Source organism: Delphinapterus leucas, chromosome 7, assembly GCF_059928025.1.
Source record: "Delphinapterus leucas isolate spDelLeu-1000000601 "Yukka" chromosome 7, BTC_Dleu_Yukka2, whole genome shotgun sequence".
NCBI classification, from domain to species: domain Eukaryota; kingdom Metazoa; phylum Chordata; class Mammalia; order Artiodactyla; family Monodontidae; genus Delphinapterus; species Delphinapterus leucas.
Genome location: NC_143135.1, coordinates 37272371 through 37295517, shown reverse-complemented (window position 1 = coordinate 37295517; position 23147 = coordinate 37272371). Strand labels below are relative to the sequence as shown.

The window sequence follows — 23147 nt, the reverse complement described above, 5'->3', positions numbered from 1 at the left end:
TTCCCCATCCTTGTTAACAGCTACACAGTATTCCAACGAATGGGTATACTTACCATCTTTTATTTAACCAGAGTGGTGGTTTTTAAACCTCTATTTTGTTTATGAGAAACTGATGTCAGAGAAATAACCTGTCCGAGGTCACCCGGACTAGAATCCTGGCCTCTTGACTCCCAGTCCAGTGTCCTTCCAGGGGACCCCAAAGCCTTCTTCCAAATTAGAACGTTTGGGGCTAAAGTTAACCCCCTCATCCCATGATATCTCTCTGCCTGGCCTGCTTCTCCCTCCGGGTTCTGAGACCACTCCCCTGTCCCAGCTCCTGCTGTCCCCCTCTGGGCTCAGAAGTTAGCAGATTCTGCCCCTTCCCTGAGGGAAGATGCAAGCCTTACCTTCGTGTCACCAATCCCTTGTAACCCTCGAATGCTGTGTCCACCCGCAGCTTTGGAGGTGCAGCTGGTGCCTGGGCTGTAGACTAACCAGTCTACTTCTTCCTTTGCCGCAGCAATGGGGCCACCGGGAGTCACTGGTTCCTTAAGTATCTGGCCCCCTGGGGGCGATGCCTTACTCAGGCTCTGCAGCTGTCCCAGCGAGCTGGCACACTGCTTTGGGGGGTGGGGGGACTGAGGCCAGGGCTGGAGGAAATGTGGGGCATGGGGCAGGCAGGTGGCTGAGGGTGGTGGTCCCGGGGTACTTTTTCTGTTCCCTTGTGCAGAGCTTTTTGTTCTCACTGCTGCCGGGTGGGACCTTCTGAGCTGAATGGCAGTGTGTGTGTGTGTGTGTGTGTGGCCAACAGGGCTTGGGGAACAAAGCGACGGGTCTGTGTTTTCCAGGGACCAGGAGGGGCTGAGTTAGGGAGAGTCTGGCAGGTCTGTCATTTTGCACAAATCCAGGGGGCACCGTTCATGTTGTGCTCTACATGTGGTGCCTGCAGAGGCCGAGTGGCCTCACAGGGCCACCCCAGGAGAAGAGGGGGAATTGTTAGCTCCTTTCCCCGCTCCCGTTTCTACCGCCCAACCCCCCTATTCTGGGCAGAAGGGTAGGAGAGCCCACCCTCTTGTTGCAGGGTGGCTGGAGAGCAGGCCCCCCTACTCTGGGCCCTCCGTCCCAGCTGCCCAAGCACTCCCTGTTCTTTCCTCATTGTCTGTAATATACCCTCAACCAGCCCACTCAAGGCTACCTTGTAAGGACCTGCTGGTTAGCAGCCCTGCCCTGGACTCCCTCCTGCCCTGGGTTGACCCACACCTGTCATCAAGGGCATGACAAATACTTTTGCTGCATCCCTGGGGGCTGGGATAAGAACAGAGCAGGAATGTCTAGGAGGCACAGCGTCTTTGCCTAGGGGCAGATTCCCCAGGCTCCTTGGGTGGGGCTTCCTCTCAGCCCAGGCCTTACAGGGGAAATTGCTGGCTTGCAGCTGCTCTTGGGACCTGCGGGGCTAACAAGGGATAAGTGGGCTGGCCAACAGGGAGGGGCCTGAGTGAGCTGAAGGTCTCCCTGCTCCAGCCTTGGCCTCTCTGGCCCATCTGTCGAAGCTGGTGGCCTGCCAGACACTTTTCCTTCTCTGGAAACCTCCAACACCTGTCCCTGTGGCTCCCCATGGCCCCTGGCTCCTGGCTGGGTGAGACGGTGGGGGTATGTGAGGATCCTGCTCGATGGACTTTGGCTTTTCAAATCTGGATTCAAGCCACACTCCCAGCATCCACAAGGGGGTCCCACGGATCTTGAGGGCCAGGGTGTGTGTGTGTGTGTGTGTGTGTGTGTGTGTATACAAAGACGGAGATACAGGGAGTGGAGGGGAGAGGCAATCACACAGACCCAGTTTTGCTCAAAATGCTCCATTTATTGCTCTATTCAATGACCATGAGCAAATTATAAAAAGACACCAAATGTCTCTGTCTGCCGTGGAATAAGTACTTAAAGTCAGCAATAAAAACACGTGGCTCCAAGATAACACATGTTGCCAAAGAGTCATGCATGCCCTGCTGACGGGCTCTCAACACACGCATGGACATGGGACACACGCAGAGCTACACGCGGTGAGACTTCTGGGAGGGATTTCCCACAGTGACACCGAAAAATGTTTCACACACATCTGGGGCCGAGTCCCCACCCCACCCTCGGAGCTCCCCCTCTCCCATCGTGGCCCAGGTCCTCTAGGTTCACTGTCCCCATCTGTCCCCTTCCTCCCTGACGCCTTGCGGGTTGCTCACTGCCTCCTGCGGGCATCTGACACCCAGAGGCCACCCTGGCTGCGATACTCCTCCCACCACCACCACCCAGAGACCTCTCCCCCAGCTGAGATCTTTCTGCCACCCCCTCAGGAGCTCCCTGTGCCTGACCTCCAGGTCCTGAGGCCCCCCGTCCTTATCCTGGTCCCAGTAACTAGGGGCAAAGTGCAATCTGCCTGTTGGGAGAAGTGGGGCTGGGGGCCGGGGGCAGGCACCTCTGCCGGGGCCACTTGGGGGCTGGAGCTCGTTACCCTTCTCCCGGGCTGAGGAGACACAGTGTCCGGTACAGACAGCAGAGATGGATGGACAGACAGAACACGCTGCAGCAGGACACATGGAGCGCGGCACGGAAATGTTTTGGATCAAGTAGCAATGGAACCATCATTAAAAACTGAGGCCCCAGGTCGCGCAGCATGGGTCAGGCCCTGGGGCCCCAGGCCTGGCCTGGCACACCCCTCCCCCACCCTCCCCCACTCCCCAATATGTACAGTAGGAAGAGCTACGTTGTTGGGGGAGGCAGGGGCCAGGCCCAGGCTGGGGAGCAGACTGAGCAGAAGGAAGCGGGAGGGACAGGGGGCAGGCTGGACCCGAGGCAGGGCTCTGGGTGTGGCCGGGATGAGGGCCCAGACTCAGGCTGCGTGGTACCCAGAGGACCTCGGGGAGGAGTGTGGTCACTCGGGGGACTGGCGGGACAGCTGCTTCTCGTAGAGGCTCATGACGTGGTGCACGAACTGGTACTGCTCACACGTCTGGATCATGCCGCCCCTGCCCGGCAGACGCACAGTGGGGACGGGGTCATGGAGGGACCTGCCCCCAGATCCACAGAGTGCCAGTCATCTGAGGCACATCAGGGACTCTGGGCAGCTTAGAGAAGCCAACCCTGGCCAGCCACTCCCCCTGCCCCTTCCTGTCCCTCCCAGCTCTGGCACAGACAGCAGGGACACAGGTGACATGTCCCCCGCCACTCAGCCCCTGCCCCTCTGTCCACCAGCTCTGTTTCTCTCCCCTCTTCATCCAGCCACCAACTGCCTGGATCCGGTTCCTTTACCCATCTGTCCTCCCTATTTCCTGTCTGCCGGTCAGTCGCCACGGAGTGTGTCCCCCTAACCCTCACCCTATGCACACGTCAGTCTCTCTCTGCTGCCCCCGGGCTCTAGCTCGCCACGTGCTCAGACCCTGCCCACGGGCTGACCTGTCCTGCCGGAGCTGGCACGTGGTCTTCAGGATGTCCACCACGCCCTGGCGCCGCAGCTGCCGACAGCAGATGCTAGTGGCGATGAAGCAGCCCGTCCTCCCAATCCCTGCGCTGAGGGCCGAGGGCGTGGGTGGGTGAGAGGCAGGGCAGCCGAGGGCTGGGGGAAGCTGCCCTGCCCTCGTGGGTGTCTGGGAGCACCCACCTGCAGTGGACGACGATGGGGGCGCAGCGGGGCCCCTCCTGCTGGGCTGCCTCCTCCACCTCCTGCACCAGGTGCAGGAGTGGGGGGGCCCGGTCTGGGGTCTTCTGGTCAGGCCAGGATGTGAACCAGTAATGCTTCAGGCCTCGCTCTTCTGTGCCACTCTGTCCAGGACACAGAGGCCCACCCCAGATACACGTGAACTCTTTGAGCCCACAGATCAGCCCAGAGATGGAGATGGAGGGAAGGAGGAAACACACAGGAGGGAGGCCACAGGGAGTGCGGCCTCGGGCCTCTGCCAGCTATACCACATCACCCAGCGGCACCAGACAGAGACCCGAAGCCAGGTGGGCAGCAGGGGCTGGTCAGCAGCGTCAGCACTGGTCTTCACGTGGGTTCTGCCCCAGCAACTCCAAGATCATCCAAGAGAGGCGAAAAGTCCCGTCTCCAATTCACTCCTGTCTCCTGGTCACCCCTTAACAGCCCAGTCACCCCCCAAGAGCCCTGGGACCCTTCCTCTTGCCTCAGTATACTTCCCTGCCCACCTCCAACCCCAGCAAACGTTCCCCCCTCCGTGCTATCCTCTCCACCACCACCGCCTCCACTTTGGTCTTTATCATCTCTCGACTGTGTGAGACCCTCCCATCTCCTCCCTGACAGCCTCAGCTCCACAGTGGTCAAAACGGTCTGTCTACAGCACAGGCTGCTCTGCTGCTCAGAACCCTTTGATGGCTGTCATCGCTCTTAGAATCAAACCCACCGTCCCCAGTCTTCAGCCAGGCAAATAAGACACATGGTTCAGTATCTACCCTCCAGGCCCAACTCCTGCTCCTGTGAACTTGCACTTGATTCTCTTGCACTCCAAATGGTTTGCAGATCAAACCTCTGCTTCCCCCACCTCCTCCACGTATACACACATAGAGCTATTCTATCTTCCACGCCCTTACTTTTACTTTCTCTCTGCCTGGAATGCTCTCTCCACTTCTTTGCTCCCTAGCCAACTCTTACTCATCCTTCAGAACCCCATTCAGCACCACGATTTCCAGGAAGCCCTCCCTAAGCACCCTAGCTGACAAAGGGTCCTTCTTCTGTGCTCTTACCTATTTCTATGTCACTTACCATTTTATAGGTGCTCCTTGAGGAGAGAGTCCAGGCTTTGGACAGCTCTGTGTTCCCAGTACCCAACCCAGAACCAGGCTCAGAGCAGGTGCTTGTAAAGGTTTATGGACAGAAGTAAATACCCCCAAGCCCCAAGTTGTCCCAATTCTTCCCTAACCAGTCCGGCAGCACTGAGAAGATGAGACAGCCCCAGCATATCTTTCGGGGGGAAAAAGGAAGCTGGTTCCTTGCACCCCTGTGTTATCTGGCTGTGGCAGCTACCATGGCCTCTGCCCTCTACCTCCTGGCCCTTTCCGCCCGCAAGCAAGCCTGTATCTTGGAGATGCTTAATTGGCACCAGGCCTCCAGGGGCTGAGCTCTCCTTGACACCCCCTCTTTCACCTGCTCCAGTGGGAGGGGGCAGCTCAGAGGAACAAGTCTCAGGCCCTTGACATCCTATCCAGACCCTGTGGCTGCCAGCATCAGTGGACCTCCTAGGCTGTTTCTGGATAGGGTGTCAGCTTACCGGCATCCAGCTCATCTTCCAGACTTTGGGTTATTACAGTGGTACCACTTTCCCCAAACATGGGTCATAAGATTTCTCTAAAACAGAACGCACTGATTCTCCTGACTCCAAAGGAACAATCTCCTCTTATGCTGAGCCTGGAAGAGGCACAACCTCAGGGTGGGAGGATGCCTCCCCCCACTCTTTTGGGCTGTTCTGTAATTGTTCATTTTTCGTATGTCTTCTTCTCTCTTTTTTTTTTTTTTTCCTTTTTCTGTGCAACCACAACCTCCCTGTGCAGCCCAAATGCAGCAAGGAGTGCCTGCCCTCTGGTGGACGGTGTCATACTACAGGCTGGAAGCTCAGGTAAAGGGATGTTTCTAGGCAGGATCTCAAAGCTCAGTTATAAGGACAGTGCTGGAAGCTGCTGAAGCCCCCTTTTCCAGACAGTCCTGGCCCTGGGTACATTTGAAACAGAGCTGGAAGACATTATGAATGACAGTGTGGATGGAGAGAACCTAACGATATGAAATGCACTGAGGGTTTGATCCTTCTTCTGGCCTCCAAGTCTATTCACCACACTCTCCCTCGTCCCTGCTTATCAGTAAATCCTGAGAGTGACACACGCCTTAATTTCAGCTATCATGGCCTCTGGGACCCTGTTGGCTGTGGAGTCCCCCACCTGCCCAGCCCAGTCCAACCCCAGGCCTCACCCTGAGAGCAATGAGTCGGAGCCGGTAGTCCTCAGTGTGGATGACTTTCCGCACAGTGATCTCCACGCCGTCGCACACCACCTGCTCCTCCGGCCAATACTCGGTGCACTTCTGCAGGGGCCCAGGTAAGGCTGTGATACTCCCAGCACCCCAGCCATCCTCTCCTCAATACCCCTCCCAGGCCAGCGGGAAGAGAGGTAACAGGGCAGTAGGCTTGCAGTTGGAGAGTTCAAATCTCAGCTTCATAACCTGTAAGTTACTTCCCTTTTCTGAGCCTGAGTTTCCTTATCTGGAACATGGACATAATACCCGTTTTGAAGGACTTTTATGGGAGTTCAATTAAATGGGCCGTGATGAGTACAGAAGTAGCCAGCATCAGCCCTGGCAGGCTGAGCAGCAGCAGAGCATCGTGTTTAAGATCCTGAGCCCTGGAGGTGGAGAGGCCACAGCTCCAGGCTCTGCCTCTGACTCTCTGTGTGGCTCTGAGCAACTGACTTGACTTCGCTGAGCCTCACGTTTCCTCCCCTTGGCAGACAGTGAGGTGAACATACCAACCTCACAAAACCGCTGTAAGGCCTAATACAGAAACAAGACGCTTAGCTCAGGGCACAAAGCAGCAGACACCTGGTAAGGTACAGGGGTGCCTACCTCGTTCATCTCCTCGATGTTGGTGATCATGACAATGATGGGCGTGTGCTCCTGCCACACCATGCGCCAGAAGTCGCCAACTGTGCTGACGATGGGTCCCTGAGTGGCGATATACACCTTCTCTTCCCCACCATAGCCCTGCGGCCAGCCAAGGCCAGGCCATCAGGGTCAGAGGCCGTGCTCCTGGGGCCCAGTCCCCACACTCAGGCTCTTCCGGGGGGCTGGCAGGAGCCACCTGGGCTTAGGGACAAGCCTAGAGGATGGATCCCATTGACTCGGGCCTCCCTTTCAGGGAGAGGCCATCGGGATGGGGCTACATACCCGGATGTAGTTGGCGTTGATGTAGGAACTCAGAGGGTCGTCAGGGTCTGGTGAGGTCAGACACACTCTGCTGTGAGGGTCTGGGGTGAGGGAGACAGGTGAGGCTGGGATTTAACATATGCAGTCCCCCTGGTGCAGAGCCCACTTTGCCCCATTTCAGGGCACCCACATTTCTTCTGGAACTTGAAGTTCCTTCTTCCCTTGCCCAGAAGCAAAACACTGACCCATCCCTGTGGCCCACTCAGGCAGGTGAGGCCCAGGTTGAAGAGGACAGTACAGAGAGAGGCCTTAGGTCTCTCCCTCTGTAGGATCCATGCCGCCCCTTGCCATGTGTCCCTTAAGCTTCCCTGTCCTCACTGTGCCTCATGTTCTGGGGAGGAGAAAGCTAAATCAGTAAGGAATTCCCTAGAGGATGAATCCTGGACAGCAGGGCTGAGTTCGAGTATACACCGTCCCCAACGTGCCGTGTAAGCTTGTAAAGCACATGGCCTAAGCCTCAGTTTTCTGATCTGTAACATGGGGGTAAAGATGCCTACTTCCTAGGATTGTCGGGAAGATAAATAAGAAAACAGATGGGAAAGTGCAATGTTAAACTGTAAAGCACTTTATAGCTAAGATTTGGGTAGGACGCTGAGGGAGAATATTACTATGAAAGGAGTAAAGTCTTCCACGTCTGAGATGAGATGGCACACACGTGCACAAGGGTTCCTCCCTACCCCCATCTATTCACATGTCAAATCCCACAGCAGCAGATTCTCACAACGTCCTGCTCTTCTTCCTGGGTTTGTTTTGTTCCAGCTACAGCCTCCCTGTATTGACTAGTCTGCTCTGTGAGCCTGCAGAAGCTGGGCTTGAGCTGGCAGATTGTGGGGTGGGCAGGAAGCTGGGGCCTGGGGCCTGGGGCCTGGGGCCCGGGGCCCGGGGCCCGGGGCTCTGGTCTGGCTTTGTCACCAATTGGCTGTCTTCTCCCTTCTCTGGGCCCCAGGGTCTCTTCTGTGGAGGGAGGGCTGGACTAAAGGCCCTGCCAGTGTGCCCCATACGGGGCTCTCAAAGGCCATGTGAGGAGCGGTCAGGAGCCTACACCACTGACCGGTAAGGCTGGTTCAAGTCCTGGCAGTGTCAGTGTAGGCCATTTACTTAGTCCCCCTGTGCCTCCTCTGTAAACTAGGGACATTCCTTCCATCACAACCTCACTCATCTTGTAAACGTTCAAGAGTAGATGTTAATGAGTCCTCAGACCTGTAACTCGGCCCAGCATATGGTGAACACTATAGGGCACGTATCTGCTGTTATTACTGCCATCATTACCAGTTCCACTATAAGCTAACAGGTTAAAAGAAGGATCCCACGAAGTGAGAGAGCGGCATGGACATATATACGCCACCAAATGTAAAATAGCTAGGTAGTGGGAAGCAGCCGCATAGCACAGGGAGATCAGCTCGGTGCTTCGTGACCACCTAGAGGGGTGGGATAGGGAGGGTGCGAGGGAGACGCAAGAGGGAGGGGATATGGGGACATATGTATACGTATAGCTGATTGACTTTGTTATACAGCAGAAACTAAGACACCATTGTAAAGCAATTATACTCCAATAAAGACATTAAAAAAAAAAAAAAAAGAAGGATCCCAAACCCAGTAGATGAAATGGGACATGACACCCACAAAGCCTCCCCTCTCTGGCCCTTTCATGCCCTGGCCCCAGTGCTTGAGGTTTGGGCAGGTGATGGTGCGGGGGGAGGTGGGGACAGGGCAGCTCCTGTGGAGGAGGGAGTGGAGGGGCGTCAGGTATGGGGAAGAGCGAGGGTAAATGGAAGGAGGCTTGGGGTGACCAGCGGGGGAGAGGAGAGGCAGCACTGTGTGGGCCACCTCCCTCCTCCTCGTGGTGCCTGCCCAGATTAGGACTCAGAAGTGGGCACTAGACCCCCTGGCTAGACACCAGGGCCTTTGATATTAAAGAACCACCGTGAGAATGGTGATGGTTCTATTGACCCTACCGAGCGTGGACTCTGAGCCTGACACTGTGCCTGAGCATGGGGGCTCCTAGATCATCCAGGCCCGGTCCCTGTCCCCTACTGCTGGGCAGGCGGTCGACCAGTGTATGGCCTGTGAGCACTGGGGACGAGGGAACAGAGGGGGCTTGACTTGGCTCAGACGGAAGAGGGGGCACCTGGGTTGGGTTTGAAGGATCAGTGGAAAGCAGAGTAGGGAGCACTGCTCTGTCCAATTTAAGTGTACAGGGCCAGGTGGGAGTTGGGGAGAGATGAGGCTGGAGAGGAACCAGCTGACAAAGGGTCCAATAAACGATGCTCATAAGGCTGGACCTCAACCCAAGGATTACGGGGTAACAGTGACAGTGTTTAAAGAGGAGAATGACATGATTCGTTTTCTGTTTTGTGTCATTTTGGTGACAGTGGTAGAAGACGGACAGAAGGAGAGAACGGGGGGCTCAGGAGACTAGTTAGATTACTGTAATGATCCACATAAGAAGTGTCAGGGTCAGAGGGCTGCCCTGCCCTGCACAACCCCAGGGGGCACTATGTCAATGCAGTCCATGTAAATGGCACCTCTGGAATTGTGCAACATGCAAGTCCGACCCCCCAAAATCACTGGGCAACATGGAAGCCCTCACCCCAAAAAAGTAATTTGGCAGTGAAGTTGGAGAGGGGGAGCTAGATTTGAGGGATATTCATTCATTCATTCATATAGGTGCAGCTCCCCTGTATCTTGTCCTCAGTGCTGCCTGCTGGGTCACTCTGTACCGGAACTGTCCATGGATCTCTCTCTCACTAGACTGCGAGCTCCCTGTGCACAGAGTCTGTGTCTCATTCATGTCTGAATTCTCAGGCCCTGGGCATGGTGTAGAATGAATGAGAAAGCAAACCTTTGGGTGTCCCGGATCTGAGAGGGGGCTTTGCCATACACCCTAGCCTGGTCTCTGAAGGCACAGGGTCAATTCTTGTTGGCCACAGAGAAGGTCTCTGTTGGGCTCGGGGACCTGGAGGCTCAGGGCATGGCTGGAGGCTGGAGTCTTCTCAGGAATCCAGTGGGGACCAAATGGAGTGATGGCCTGGCTCCCATATTCCCCCAGTGGCTATTCTGAGTGGCCAGCAAAGCCCTAGATTGTGGGGTACCCGAACCCCTCCCTCCAGGTTGGGCTGGGTGGGTGGAGGGCGGCAAGAGGAGGGAAGAGGTGAGCAGCCCTGAATATTGCATCCTGGCCTTAAATGGTGCTTTGTTTAACCGGAACTACCTAGACACTGTGTAACCATAGCAACCACAAGTCGATATTTTAAAAGTTAAAAATAAGTCACGACATCTTACATGTTGTTGGAGTTGCTAATGGTAAAACTGCTTTTTTAAAGCCTCGTTACTCCATAAACTGAGTGGAGTAGGTTTGTGGATTTGCTTTCAATATATCACCCTCTAAGCTAGCCCTGGGGCCAGGGGCCAGAACTTGGCAGGGGTGACAGGCAGATAGGGGCTTGATGAAAGTTACCTGAAAATGACACTCCGGGGCTAAAAGAGGAATATCAGGTCGCCTGGTCTAACTGCCTCCAAAGGGGGAAAATCCTTATCAGACCTTCCAGGGGACTGCTCATGCAGTCTAGCTTGAATACCCTGACTGATGGGGAGCTTACTACTGGACAGGCAGCTCATTCCCTTATGGGGTGGCTCTGCCTGTTAGAGGACTCACAATCTGGCCAAACTGAACTCAAGGTAGACAAAAGAGCCCAATTCTGGGGTCACAGGCCTGGTTTGAAACTCAGTTCTGTATGTCTTAGCTGTGTGACAGTCGATGAGCCACTTATCCTCTCTGAGCCTTAATGTCCTCTCTTTAAAATCTGCCCATTCTGAAGAGACCAAGGATGTGATAAGACTTTTCAGCCACCACGAACTGTCTAGGAGCTGCTGTTATTGTTCCTCTTTCTCTCTGGGCTTCCACAGGGCAAGAGTCTGGAAAGTGCTGTGTGAAGGAACAAGGAGTCCTCTACCCTCTAAAGGGGGTGTTTCCCTTCACTGGGTACCTGCACCCTCCGTCCCCTCTCCTCGTGACTGTGGAGGCCCACTCTGGGGTTAAGGCCTTCCTCAGGGTGAAGTGGCACCCAGGTGAGGGGGAGCCTGCCCCCACCCCCTGGGGCAGTGAGTACTCACTGGGAAGGATGGTTTTGTACCGGTTCTTCCGCACCAGCCCAGGGATGTTATACTCTTTCGGATCCACAAAGTTCATGGGAATTTCCTGCAGGAGGAGGACGTGGGGGTGTGAGGAGAGGTGGGTTGACTTAAGTGCATGCATTCATTCAACAAACACTGACTATTAAATGAGTTAGTGCACATAAAAAGTATCTAGAACAGACCTGGCACACGCTGAGTGCATAATAAATGTTATTATCACCATTGTTTATTGGGGGCCAGCCTGGCACATAGTAGACACTCAAAGAAGAACAGAAGAAAAAGTGACCTGGCAAATCACTGCCTTCTTCTGCACCCTGTCCTGCAGCCACACTGAGTGGTTTTACTGACCCGTGTTCCTACCCTGGGTGTCTCTACCTCAGGACCCTGGATAGTGCAGCTGACTCTGTAGCAACATCCACCCCATCCTCATCTTCTCATGTCCTCCTGTCCATCATAAAGCCACCTCCTCCAAGAAGCCTTCCCTGATTCTCCAGCAGGAAAGGAGCCTCCTTCTGGGCCTCCCAGAGTTGTGTTTGCACCTCCCAATCACTCTCTATGTCAAGAGTTCCAAGCTGGAACTTCTCTGCCTGGAATGTGAGGTCTTTTCCGATCTGGCCTTTCTTCACCACCAGCTGCTCTGAAGAGACCCACCCTCCAGTTGTGCCCATCTCTTCCTGTGGCTAATTTGTCAGTATCCAGCTAGCCTCCAGGTCTGAGCTCACGGCACCCAGCTTGTGGGGAGCACCGGTCCCACCCCTCTTCATCACCCCAAATCCTTCCCAGCCTTTAAGGTTCACCTCTTCCCCCTGACCTATGTTCTCTGGGATGACTCCTCAGTGTCTGCCTTCTCTTCACGCCCCTTCCCTCTGTCCACACGCTTTAGCACCTGACTTCACATGGTTTACAGTGTTCACTGTTTGTGGACACACTAAGTATGTGCTTTGTACGATGAGGATCATAATACTTACCTTCTAGGGTGGTTGTGAGACTCAAAATAAAAAGCATGTGCAGAAGCGCCCATGGAGTGGATGTGTGGGCACCCCCTCTTTCTTACTCTCTGAGCAAAACTGACAATGATCTACTGAACCGGAGATGACAAGGGGATGCAAGCCCTTTCCTCAAGGGGAGGTGTGGCTGTGGGAATGGCAGCTGAGGCTGAGTGGTCGAGGAAGGCTTCCTAGGGGACTCCAGGGTGGGGGATGATGACAGGGGAGGCACCGGGGCGGGGGCATGGTGCGGGGCCCAGGTTGAAGTGGACAGTCCCTGCAGGGATGGGGATATAAGTCCGGAAAAGAAGTCTGGGGCTCGTTGAACTCAGGTAAGGCAGGCTGTGCCACATTCTAGAGAATCTGGAGCAACGGGTCAGAGGGTGATGAAGGGCTTCTCAGAGGGGAAAGCCATCGGGTCCAGGTAGGGAGCAGGGTGGCCTAGGGCGAGGGGAGCTGTGAGGGAGGCACACGGGTTCTCCATCCCTCTGGCTTCTCCCAAGAGGGACTCTCCCCAAATGCTCATGGCCTCTTGCCCGTTCCTACCCACAGAGGTGGGCAAGTTACCCAATGAGTGTGTTTGATCAAGGAACCGGGCTTTTGGGCCCCAGCCCCTTCCTTCCTCCTTCTTTCCCGGCCCTCCTGCCAAGAAAGAATTATAGGGCTCCCCTGTGAGGTGCCAGCACCGCCCGGGGTGCGTGGAAAGTTTGTTCACTCTGGTGGTTGGTATTAGGAAGTTCCCTACTGCTACATACCTAATCCTCATGTTAAACCTAGCCTTTATCAGCAAAAATAAAGGTGGTTTTGTGATTTTCCATGTGTTGGCTCCTAACTGGTTGAGTGCTCAGGCAGGTAAAACAGGGGTGTCATTTATGGGCCCCTCAAAGTCCAACAGGAGGCAGCTGGAGGCTGCTGCCTAAGTCTAGAGGGGAGGCGATCAGGACCACCCTAAGCCTGAATCACAGAACTGGACAGATTTCAAAGGAGGACGAACAATGTGAGGTGATGTCGGGCAGCGGGAGGGTGGGAAAACGGGAGAGTCAGAAGAGAAGGCTTTCAGGAATTCCCTGGCAGTCCAGTGGTTAGGAGTCAGTGCTTTCACTGCTGGGGCCCAGGTTCAATACCTGGTGCCTTGCGGCGTGGCCAAAGAAGAAAAAAAGAAGAGAAAGCTTTCTAAGTCTTTCTCAGGCTTTCAGAGCACAGTCCTGGATGATAAAGACTTGGGAATGCCACAAACACCAATCACCCCATGGGTGCTTTGCACACGTTCTGCATCTCTTGAATCCTTGCAATACCCCTGTTATTTTTACTCCCATTTTCCGGATGAGAAACTGAGGCCCAGAGAGAAAACAAGACAGTAGGAGAGGTGAGAATGAAATGATGTTCATCTATCAGATGCTGATTTGGGGTACCCCGCTCCAAAGCCTTGCTGGGGGGATGAACATGTGCAGAACGGGCTGCCCCCTGCAGGGGAGCCGGCTCAAGGGGACTCACGAAGAATTCTGCCTGAAGCAGGAAGGGGTCCAGGGCCTTCTCGTGAAGCTCTTCGGCCTGGAGGACACGGGAGGCGCTGAGCAGGTACTCGCGGGCCGACTCCTCGCGTGGGGACATGAGATAGCCGAACCCCTCCTCATTGCAGCCCGGGGTGCACATGTCCAGGGTCAGGGAGACGTTGGAGCCCCTCCTGGAAGGACCGGGTAAGGAGGGGTGAGTATCAGGGTCAGGGACGGCCATCAGCTGGGGGCCTTGGAGCAGGAGGATGAGGGAGGGAGAGATGGGGGTGGGAACCAGGTGGGCTCCAGAGAGAGGAGTGGGTGTGACATCACCCCTGACACAGGGAGCGTGCGGCTCAGCCCCGAGGCTTAGGCTGCCTGTGGTGGAGTAGCCGAGTGTGGCCTCAGCCCGGTTCCCAAGGTTCAATGCAAGGGCCCTGAGCGCTCTCCTCTGCCACTGCTGGAGGTAGTTCCCAGCCCTGTGGCCCCAGGAAGCTCACAGAGAGGGTGCCTGCCTGGAGCAGAGAAGCAGGGCTCGACCTTCTATATACCAGCCCCGGACTGGCAGTCTGCAAGGACACAGAATCCAGGAGAGGCCTGGGAAAGATGGGGTCCCAGGGGCAGCACAGCGGCAGCGAGGATGAGCAGACGCAACAAACCCTACTGTGTTCAGGGCACAGAACGGGAAAGCCCTCGTTACACGGAAAGGGGATCTGAGTACCACAGCGGGGACAAGAATGGCCCAAGCACACAGTGAGGGGGTGGCAGAGCTGAAACAAAAAGCTAGGTTTTCCGAGTCCTCGTCCAGTGCTCTTTCCATGACGTCATGTGGGCAACTCAACCTTGGTGTGACCTGGCTTACCCAGCCAGGCCCCCAAAAGAGAGTGCTGACGCCTCCCAACGTGTGCTCTGTGGAACACTAAGAGACACTATAAAAGAGAGCTAGTGGGAACCTGTATAGCACAGGGAGCTCAGCTCAGTGCTCTGTGAGGACCAAGATGGGTGGGATGGGGGTGGGGGTGGGAGGGAGGTCCAAGAGGGAGGGGATAGATGTATACATATAGCTGATTCACTTCACTGTACAGCAGAAACCAACACAACATTGTAAAGCAACTATACTCCAATAAAAAATAAAAATAAAATTGAGTTCAAACAAAAAAAAAAAAGTAGGGTTCTGTGGTCAGATGGCTTTGAGGAATGCCACACACTCCCCTTAGTCAGTCTACAATGACTACAAGCACGTTAAAGGTCCTGACAAGTCCTGCAGTAAAGAAACCTATCCAAACCACAAGTGTATGTGTGAGCGTGCACGTATGTACACTTGTGTATGCCCATGTGTTTGTGTGTAGTAACAGCATTTCTTAGCATTCACCTTGGGGCATCCTGATCTATGTGAATCAGACCTGAAGAGGATGTGTCTCCACTGGTGGGCTTATGAGCTCAGCTCTTCCCTGGGCACTGGGAGGCAGAGTCAGGCATCTGCCCTTCCGATCGGGAGCTGAGAGCTCCAGGGCCCACAGAGCCCACCTCTCCGCTGAACCCACCTCTCCTGCAGACCCATGGCCTTGACAGTCAGTGAGGCAGGGTCGGCTTCAAGCTTGATGTCCATCACGCAGTCAAACACAGGTGTCTCAGGGACAGGGTCCAGGTCCAGGAAGTCATCCTCGACCTTCTCCTCCATCCACTCAGAGTAGGTGAAAGAGGGCTGACGGCTCACCGACTGGCGCCTGTCCTCGGGGGGCAGCGGGCTGGGTGGCTCTGCGGGAGTTCTCAGGAGGTGCCACACCTAGTTCGGGGCATATGGCATCATGGACCGAGGACCATTCTGGCAGCCCCCCTGGGTGAGGGGGTGCCCATGGAGTTGAGCCCCCTGCTCCTCCATGTGTCTGGAGCAGCCCTACTCTCCTGGGAGCTGTCTGCATTGCACCATCCCTCACCTAGATGGGAGGCTCCACCCCTGTCATGTCCTCCCAGCCCCCTCCATCTCCAACCCTCAGGTTCTTGTGGATTGAAGCCTTCTTCGTGGGGTGGGGGTAGGGTTCCTTCTTCAGTCTTCTCCCTGCCTCAGCCCCTTTCCCCAGCCAAGAACGCTGCAAACCAATTTTGAGAAAGACGGCACCTCTCCCCCCAGGCTGGGCGTATTGGTGGAAGGAGACGGGTACCCCATCCTCAGCCCTACCCAGAAGGTCTAGTCTGTAGGTCAAATGGGAGAAGGTGGGGATCGGGCCTCAGGGTCACGGAAGAGGAGCACGGAGGCTGGTTCAGGAGGAGTCTTACCAAGGTGGTGACGAGGACCACGGACAGAGAGACCAGCAGCAGATTAGGGATGTCCCAGGTCCCAACAGCCAGCCAGGCCTGGAGAACATCAGACAAACAGGTCAGGGTGATGGGGGGTGGGGGTGGGCAGAGTTCTCATGTTTCAACAGGGATAAAATCAAGGCTCTGAAAACTTTGGACCCGGTCTGGGTGGGGGACAGGGAGAGACACTTCAGGGGCCAGTAAATATCTCCTGAACTCAGAGAAGCCCTAGGCAGGGGTTGGTGGGACTGGAGGTCCCCGAGCATTCCCTCCTACCCTGGGGCTCCCTGGAGCGTACTCACCGAGGGTCCCAGCTGCTCCAGGAGCGTGAGCACGGAGGAAATGAGGTCTGTGGCATTTTGCGACCAGATGGGGCCATAGCCGCTGAGCCAGAGCATCCCGCAGGCGAGCTGGGGCGGCCGGGGGCAGCACGCTGAGCCCGGAGCCTGGGCTCCTTGCTCCCATATACTCCCATCTCCCCACCCTCGAGAGCTCCCCTTCAGCCTCAACCTGGCCCCCCAAGGCCCAGACTGCGCAGCTGGGGCAAGGGCCTGGGACCTCTCCCTGGAGAAGAGCTGACTCAAGGGAGCCAAGAGAAAGCCCTTCCCAGAGGGGACCCTCCCACCCCACCAGGTACACATAACAAGGAGAGTCTCCCAGAGATGCCTCCAGAGACAGGAAGTCCTCAGAAGAACCGCTGCGGGGCCAGGGGGTTGGGAGTGGGCCTGTGTTCCTACTTCTGAGGTCAGGGTGTGAGGGGTTTATCCATCAAGGCTGTGGCTCAGAACTCCAGCCTTCTCCTCACACCAGCCCGAGGGCTGGAGTCACGAGGGACGCCACGCCACGAAGGCCCCTCATCCTTCTGTGTCCCCAGGCGGCCATCTCGGGGAGGAAGTGGAGGCCGTCCCTCAACCCGCCCTCCCTCCAGGCCCCACAAGGCCTGTGATGTCCTTACCAGGAACTGGGAGGCAGCCAGCAGGCACAGGCTGCTCCTGACAGCGAGGGAGGGGCTCCTGGCGTCTCGAGGTGGTGGCTTCTGAGCTGTCTCTGAAGGCGGTGAAGGAGGCGGGGGCAGTGGCATCTCTCTCTGCAAGGCCGTGGGCCCCTCGGCCTGGTCCAGCGCCTGCATCCCTACCGGCTGGGGGACACCTGCGGAAGGCAGACACACGGCCGGTGATCCGGGCCCTGCCGACCCCGGCGGACCGCTCCTTCTGGGGCTGCCGTGGCTTCCTCTCAATCCGGGATCAGTCAGCCTGGCTCCGCTTCCAGCAGTCACCCTCGATTAGCAAAGCAATACTCACCTACCTTCGTCAGAAAGAGCTAAGTGTGGGTGGACAAATTATTTCTCTTTGATTTCTCCAGTAACAGAGTTAAAATGGCAGGAGGTTTTTCAGGGAGTTAACATCGTGGTGTTTACACAGCTTCATTCTTTTCCCATTCCTTAAGGAAACGAAAAACCACCACCTCAAACTCAATTAAAAGAGAGAGGGAAAAAAAGGTATGGCATGACCAGGCTGTGACCCTGAACAGCCCACCCATGCCTGCCCTCTGGGTTTTCGTCTCTCATGCTCTGCGCCCTGACTCAGTATGTGTGCCGGGGGGGAGATGCTGGACACTTGACAAGGTCACAGCCCCGTGCCCCTTCCCCACCTCAAGACCCCACACTGAGGGGGGATGGGGGTGGTCAGGATGGTGTGGAGGAAAATCTCGGTGCAGCAGAACTGATGTCAAACGTCTAAGATCCAGTTCTGGGTCTATCCCTGGTTGTGTGACCTTGGGAAAGTCACCCCCTCCTTTCTGGACCTCAATTTCCACACCTCGAAAATGGGGGTTGGGGGTCCTCCCTTGGTTTTCTTTTTTAAAGTTGTTGTTTTTGATGTGGACCATTTTAAAAATCTTTATTGAATTTTTTACAATATTGTTTCTGTTTTACGTTTTGGTTTTTTGGGCACAAGGCATGTGGGATCTTGCTTCCCGACTAGGGATCGAACCCGCGGCCCCTGCATTGGAAGGCGAAGTCTTAACCACTGGACAGCCAGGGAAGTCCTCTGGTTTTCTAACTGTGCTTTAAGGAGCCCTGGTGTTTTCTCAGGTGCACCAGCTATGACCAAGTGCTCTGGGTCCCTGGGCCTGGGCCTCAGCCGTGGGAGCTGTTCAATACCGTTCCACATACTGGGTTTCCTCTAAGATGATTTCAACACAGGGTTCCACCACTAAACAAGTCTGAACAGCACTGGCTTGGATCTGATGCCCTGGTGGAGTGTGGAGATTCCAGCAGCACCACCGCAGTGAGCCCCAGAGGTTGGAGCTCCCCATTTAAACCCACACCGTCCAGTCTATTGCCAAGAAGAAAGGCACCAGCAAGACGGACGTGTACGGCTCGATGGTGGGGATGGGACGGTCCACATATCACTGTGTATATATATGGGACAATGGACTCCTCTTCTGGTTGGGAGACAACGGAACACCCACAGCCAAGACCACGTGAGGCCAACATAGTTGTCTGCATGCTCACTTGGTTACGTGACAAGTATTTGCTGAGCATCTCGCATGGCCTGGATCAACAATGCGGTGATCCTGGGGATACCTGTATTTCTCTCCCAGGCTCCTCCTTCCCAGACCTGACCCTGTATAGCTCCCTACCTGCTGTGGTCCAGCCACACTCTTTGGCAGTTCCTCGGGTGAGCCCACACCCCATGTTTTGCATATCCTGTCCCCTTTGCCAGGAACATTCCCCCAACATCCTGCTCCCCTCAACTGTCCCCAAAACACTTTGCCAAGTTGACTCCTAATCATCTTGTAGAACTCGATCAGCCGCCTCCTAAGGTGGGGGCTCCCCTACCACACACACCCAGCAACCCACACCCCTCCTTCATACGACCAGCAGCAGCAATACACCTGGCGAGCACACAGCCCCGCTTTGAGTGCTCTGCACATGTTAATCTATTCACTCTTCATGGTACCCCATGAAGTTGGCACTACTATTATCCTCATTTTACAGAAGAGAAAGATGAGGTGCAGAGAGGCTAATAAGTGGTTGAGGTGGGTTTGAAGTGAGGCACTTGGACGGGCTCTGAGCTACAGTACACTCACTCCAGTCTGTCAAAATTATTTGTTGAATATAATCTCCCCCAGTCTCTGTAAGTTCCATGAGGGCAAGAGCAGTATTGGTTTTGCTCATCCTGACTGTCCACAACATGTAGCGCTAGTCCTGGCACGTAAGTCTACAATCAATATTTCCTAAATGAGTGAACGATGATGGGTAAGTGATAAACAAGGATAATAATACATTCTTTGAAAAGCTGCGATGAAGACGGTAGATCCTATAGATGAAACATCCAACTTGGCACCTGGCATCTAGTAGTTGCTCAAGAAACATCAGATTATAATAATGACAACACGTAACTCCTGCCTTCAAAAGGCTCAAGTCAGCTGGGTAAAACAGACCCGTGGATGAGTGTTTACAATACAGTGCATTACGTGAAAAATCTAAGTGCTGGTAGAGCCTAAGGGCCTCTACCTTTGCCCAGGGAGGCTATAGTTACTAACCACAGGAGCAGATATCTCAGATCCAGCCGCTGCTAAGAGATGGATCACGTAGGAAGCCAAGAGTTTCCACTATTGATAAGCAGAGGGTTGATTACCCGAGTGGCAAGTTCTCCACCCACACCTTCAGAAAAAGCAGTCGATGTGTGACGGCAAATACGGACAGGTAGGAGGGGTACAGCTCAGGGGCCACCTGGCTTGGCTCGTAACACACACTGTGGACTTTGGGCAATCCTTTCTCCCCCCTGGGTCTCAGTTTCCTTATCTGTAAGAAGAGGGAGAACACAGTGCTTCTTAGATGTTTCTCCCATCCTTAGAGCAGAGGGGACATGGGTCTTTGGTGAAAAACAGCAAGTCACATGATCCTGGATTTTGCTGCCTTGTTTGAAAATTCATGGGTGTTCTTTATTCTATTCTATGGCATATCTGTGCTTGTTTTGATCTTAAAATAATGTTTTCTTTTTTCCTCCCAAAGCTTGGAATCAAATTTATGCTTCAGGAAAATGTTCTACATTTATCCTGTGGCTTTACCCTCAGGGGTACATGCACCCCAGTCTGAGAAGCCTGGAACCTGCCTGCAATAAAACGTCATCATGCTGCCGTTAGTAATGACTCTGTAGATAAATATTTAATAATGGGGAAAGAAATTTCGATGGTGTGGAGTGAGAAAGGCAAGGTTACAAAACAGTCTGCTCTCCTTGGCCTTAAAAATTAAGAAAGTATATAAAAAGGTGGAGAATCCCCGATGAAAGACGAGAGGCTAACTCAAGTGGTGCTTGGAAAGCGTGCAGCACACTGGACGCCGGGCACACAGGAAGTGTTTAATGAACATCATACACGGTAAATGGGAAGAACAGAAGACAGGTAGTAGTAACAATAGTTCTTTGGAGGAGGGTGAGAGTAGAGTGATTTTTTTCATTGTTTACATATTCTTTATTTTTATTTTTGGCTGTGTTAGGTCTTCATTGCTGTGCACAGGCTTTATCTAGTTGAGGCGAGCGGGGCTACTCTTTGTTGCCATGCACGGGCTTCTCATTGCAGTGGCTTCTCTTGTTGAGAAGCACGGGCTCTAGGCACACGGGCTTCAGTAGTTGTGGTGCGCAGGCTCAGTAGTTGTGGCTCACAGGCTCTAGAGCGCAGGTGCAGTAGTTGGGGCGCACGGGCTTAGCTGCTCCACGGCATGTGGGATCTTCCCGGACCAGGGATCGAACCTATGTCCCCTGCACTGGCAGGCGGATTCTTAACCACTGCACCACCAGAGAAGTCCCTGTTTATAGATTCTAAATTTCCTCCAATAAGTAAATAGGCACATACGTATAGAGATAAATATATATGTATATACATATATTTATTTGTAGTGAGGAAAAATAGTTTTAAAAAGAGGGCACTGTTCTGAGTTCAGATATTATGAGGCCTGCTTAATATTCCCAGGTTCAGGACCCCGACTTTCACCTGTCCCACCTAAATGGCATGTGGGGGGACTGGGAGAGATTGTGAGTGCAAGTCTCTGTGAGACCCACCCAGCCAGAGAGCAGCCACTCAGAAGACAGGCCCCCTGACATCACTTTTGCATATGAAAGATGGCAGGTTAACAGCCTGGCACCTTAAGGGGGCAGAAGAAAAACTGCAGGCTGGCGGGGCCCTGTATGCACCTCTCAGAGACAAGGGTGGAAGCTGTTTTTTGATTTTAAACCCACAGGGTATCTGGCAGCCCTGGAGGCTGGATGAGTCCAACTGAGTGCCTGGTAGATGCCTACCTTTCAGAGCAGGGTTTATTTAAAAGCTTTTCTGGGCAGAAATCTAACATTTCTTTACTCAGGAAGATCCTTCTTCTCACACACACTATATTCTGCCTGTAATTCTGGAGGGGATCCACGGACCTCAGGTTAAGAACCCGTGATCTCAGGGGCGGGGAGCAGAGGTCTGTGATCAGGTGGTAGAAGTGGGGAGGTAGAGAACTGGGCTGATTTTAGTCTCTGCTCATTCATGTGTGAGTCCGACACATTTATTGAGCACCGATTATATATCAATACTTTGCCAAGCACCAGGCTAGGCTCTGTGGATACAGCAGTGAACAACACAGTGCCCGCCCTCATGGACAACAGAGGTCCTGGGCTCCTTTGTCCTTTGTCCTCCAGGTCCTGCTCCTAGAGATCACGCCAGCCCTTCTCCTCACCCTGCCCACCCTTCCACTCACTATCTTGCTCCGGAATGAGAATGCCAGATCTCTTGGGTAGGCCCTGTGCAGCTCCCAAAGCGCTTGTGCGCACGCAGTTCCTTTTGCTTCTCTGTGAGGCAGACATTGGCGTCATCAGCCCCGTTTTGCCGGTGAGAGGAGGCTGCTTGTGTCAAGGACCGGCTTTTCAATAGTTCACAGCAAGGTAGCTGCTTTGCCATGCACGAAGCCCTGACTCAGAGGCAGCTTGCTGACAGTGACAGAACACTGGGCTCCTCTCGGGCCTGCTTCCTGCATGGGGTGAAAGGGATTTTCCAGGCATGGAAATCGGGCTGAGCGAGGTTCAGTGGCTTGCCCAAGTACGTGCAGACCCGAGATGCAAACCCAGGCCTTCCTGACGCCAAGTGGTCTTTCCGCTTTGCCAAACTGCTTCTCAGGAGAGGTCACTGCGGCAAAGGCAGGGAGATGATGAGAACCTGGGAGGGAGGGAGTCCCTGTGTCTGGGGATCCTTGAACCCTAACCAGCTGCATGGGGGTGGCGGTGCAGCTTTTGTGCCAGATCCCGGCTCCTCAAAGGCCGTATCTTATGAAAGGAAGGAACACTGGAAGGCAGGAGCTCTGCATCCTGGGCCAGAGCTCTAGGGGCCCTGGGTAAGGCACGCAGGCAAGTGGCCTTGAGGGTTTACCTTGGGCATGTGGAAACACCACGATCCCTCTCCCGTCACCTGGCACCCAAATCCCACCATTAAACTCTGCAGCCATGGTGTGCCCCGGGGCCGGCCCCGCCCGAGCCTGAGAACATGGCTGTTCCTGTTGGTGACTCATCCTTGGAGCTGCCAGCCGCGGAACTGGAACCGGAAGGCTGGCCTGCTTCTGTTTACATGAGGAGGGAGCTCTTGTCCCATTCAGCTTTTCTTCTCTTCCCAAACGTGGCCGGGAGGGACCTCCCCACCATGCCCACGTAGCCATGGGGGCGCTGACCAACAGAACATCACACTCAGTCCTGCCCGGGCTTCTGGAACCACTGATGGGCAGAGTCAGACCAGCCTTGAGGGGCATCTGGTCTAGTCTGCTGGTTTCTCAGATGGGGAAACTGAGGCCGAGAGGGAAAGTGGCTTGCTGTAGGTCAACAGTCAGCCAAACGTAGAGCCAGGACCACTGAGGGCTAACACGTACTGAGCGCTCACTAAGTGCTTCACGTATATTAACCCATTTAATCCTCACAACAATGCTAGAAGGTACTGCTCTTACTCCCATTTTACAGATGAAGTAACTGAGGCACACGGGCGTTAAGTCGCTTGGCCAAGTCAGCTAACAATAGGCAGAAGCTAAGACTAGAACCCGGGCAGCCTGCGGCCAGAGCCCATACCGTTAACCAACCCACCAGATGAGACTAGCTCAGGTGATCAGCTCTCCACACCACAGCATCTTGAAGAAATCTCCAACACTCCTGACCCTCCATGTGTTCACAAGTACAGCATCATCTCTGTGGGAGATGGTGCTGGGCTCCACAGCCCAACACTGCGTCTGAAACCCCACCCTTAGACACGGACACTTGTTTATAGGATTAC

General features: G+C 54.6%; 1 protein-coding gene across 1 annotated transcript in view; it reads right to left on the bottom strand.

Moving 5' to 3' along the window:
• Window positions 1-1384: 1384 nt before the first annotated feature.
• Window positions 1385-23147, bottom strand: part of PTPN5 (protein tyrosine phosphatase non-receptor type 5) — a 33498-nt gene continuing 11735 nt past the window's right edge. The window contains exons 2-13 of the mRNA XM_022583774.3: window positions 16810-17003; window positions 16157-16264; window positions 15834-15911; window positions 15101-15342; window positions 13558-13747; window positions 11057-11141; window positions 6905-6984; window positions 6584-6721; window positions 5936-6046; window positions 3623-3783; window positions 3418-3531; window positions 1385-2990 (exon numbers count right to left, since the gene is read on the bottom strand). Coding sequence (XP_022439482.1) covers window positions 2897-2990; window positions 3418-3531; window positions 3623-3783; window positions 5936-6046; window positions 6584-6721; window positions 6905-6984; window positions 11057-11141; window positions 13558-13747; window positions 15101-15342; window positions 15834-15911; window positions 16157-16264; window positions 16810-17003 — 1595 coding nt within the window. The 3' untranslated portion in view covers window positions 1385-2896. The remainder of the gene's footprint in view (window positions 2991-3417; window positions 3532-3622; window positions 3784-5935; window positions 6047-6583; window positions 6722-6904; window positions 6985-11056; window positions 11142-13557; window positions 13748-15100; window positions 15343-15833; window positions 15912-16156; window positions 16265-16809; window positions 17004-23147) is intronic.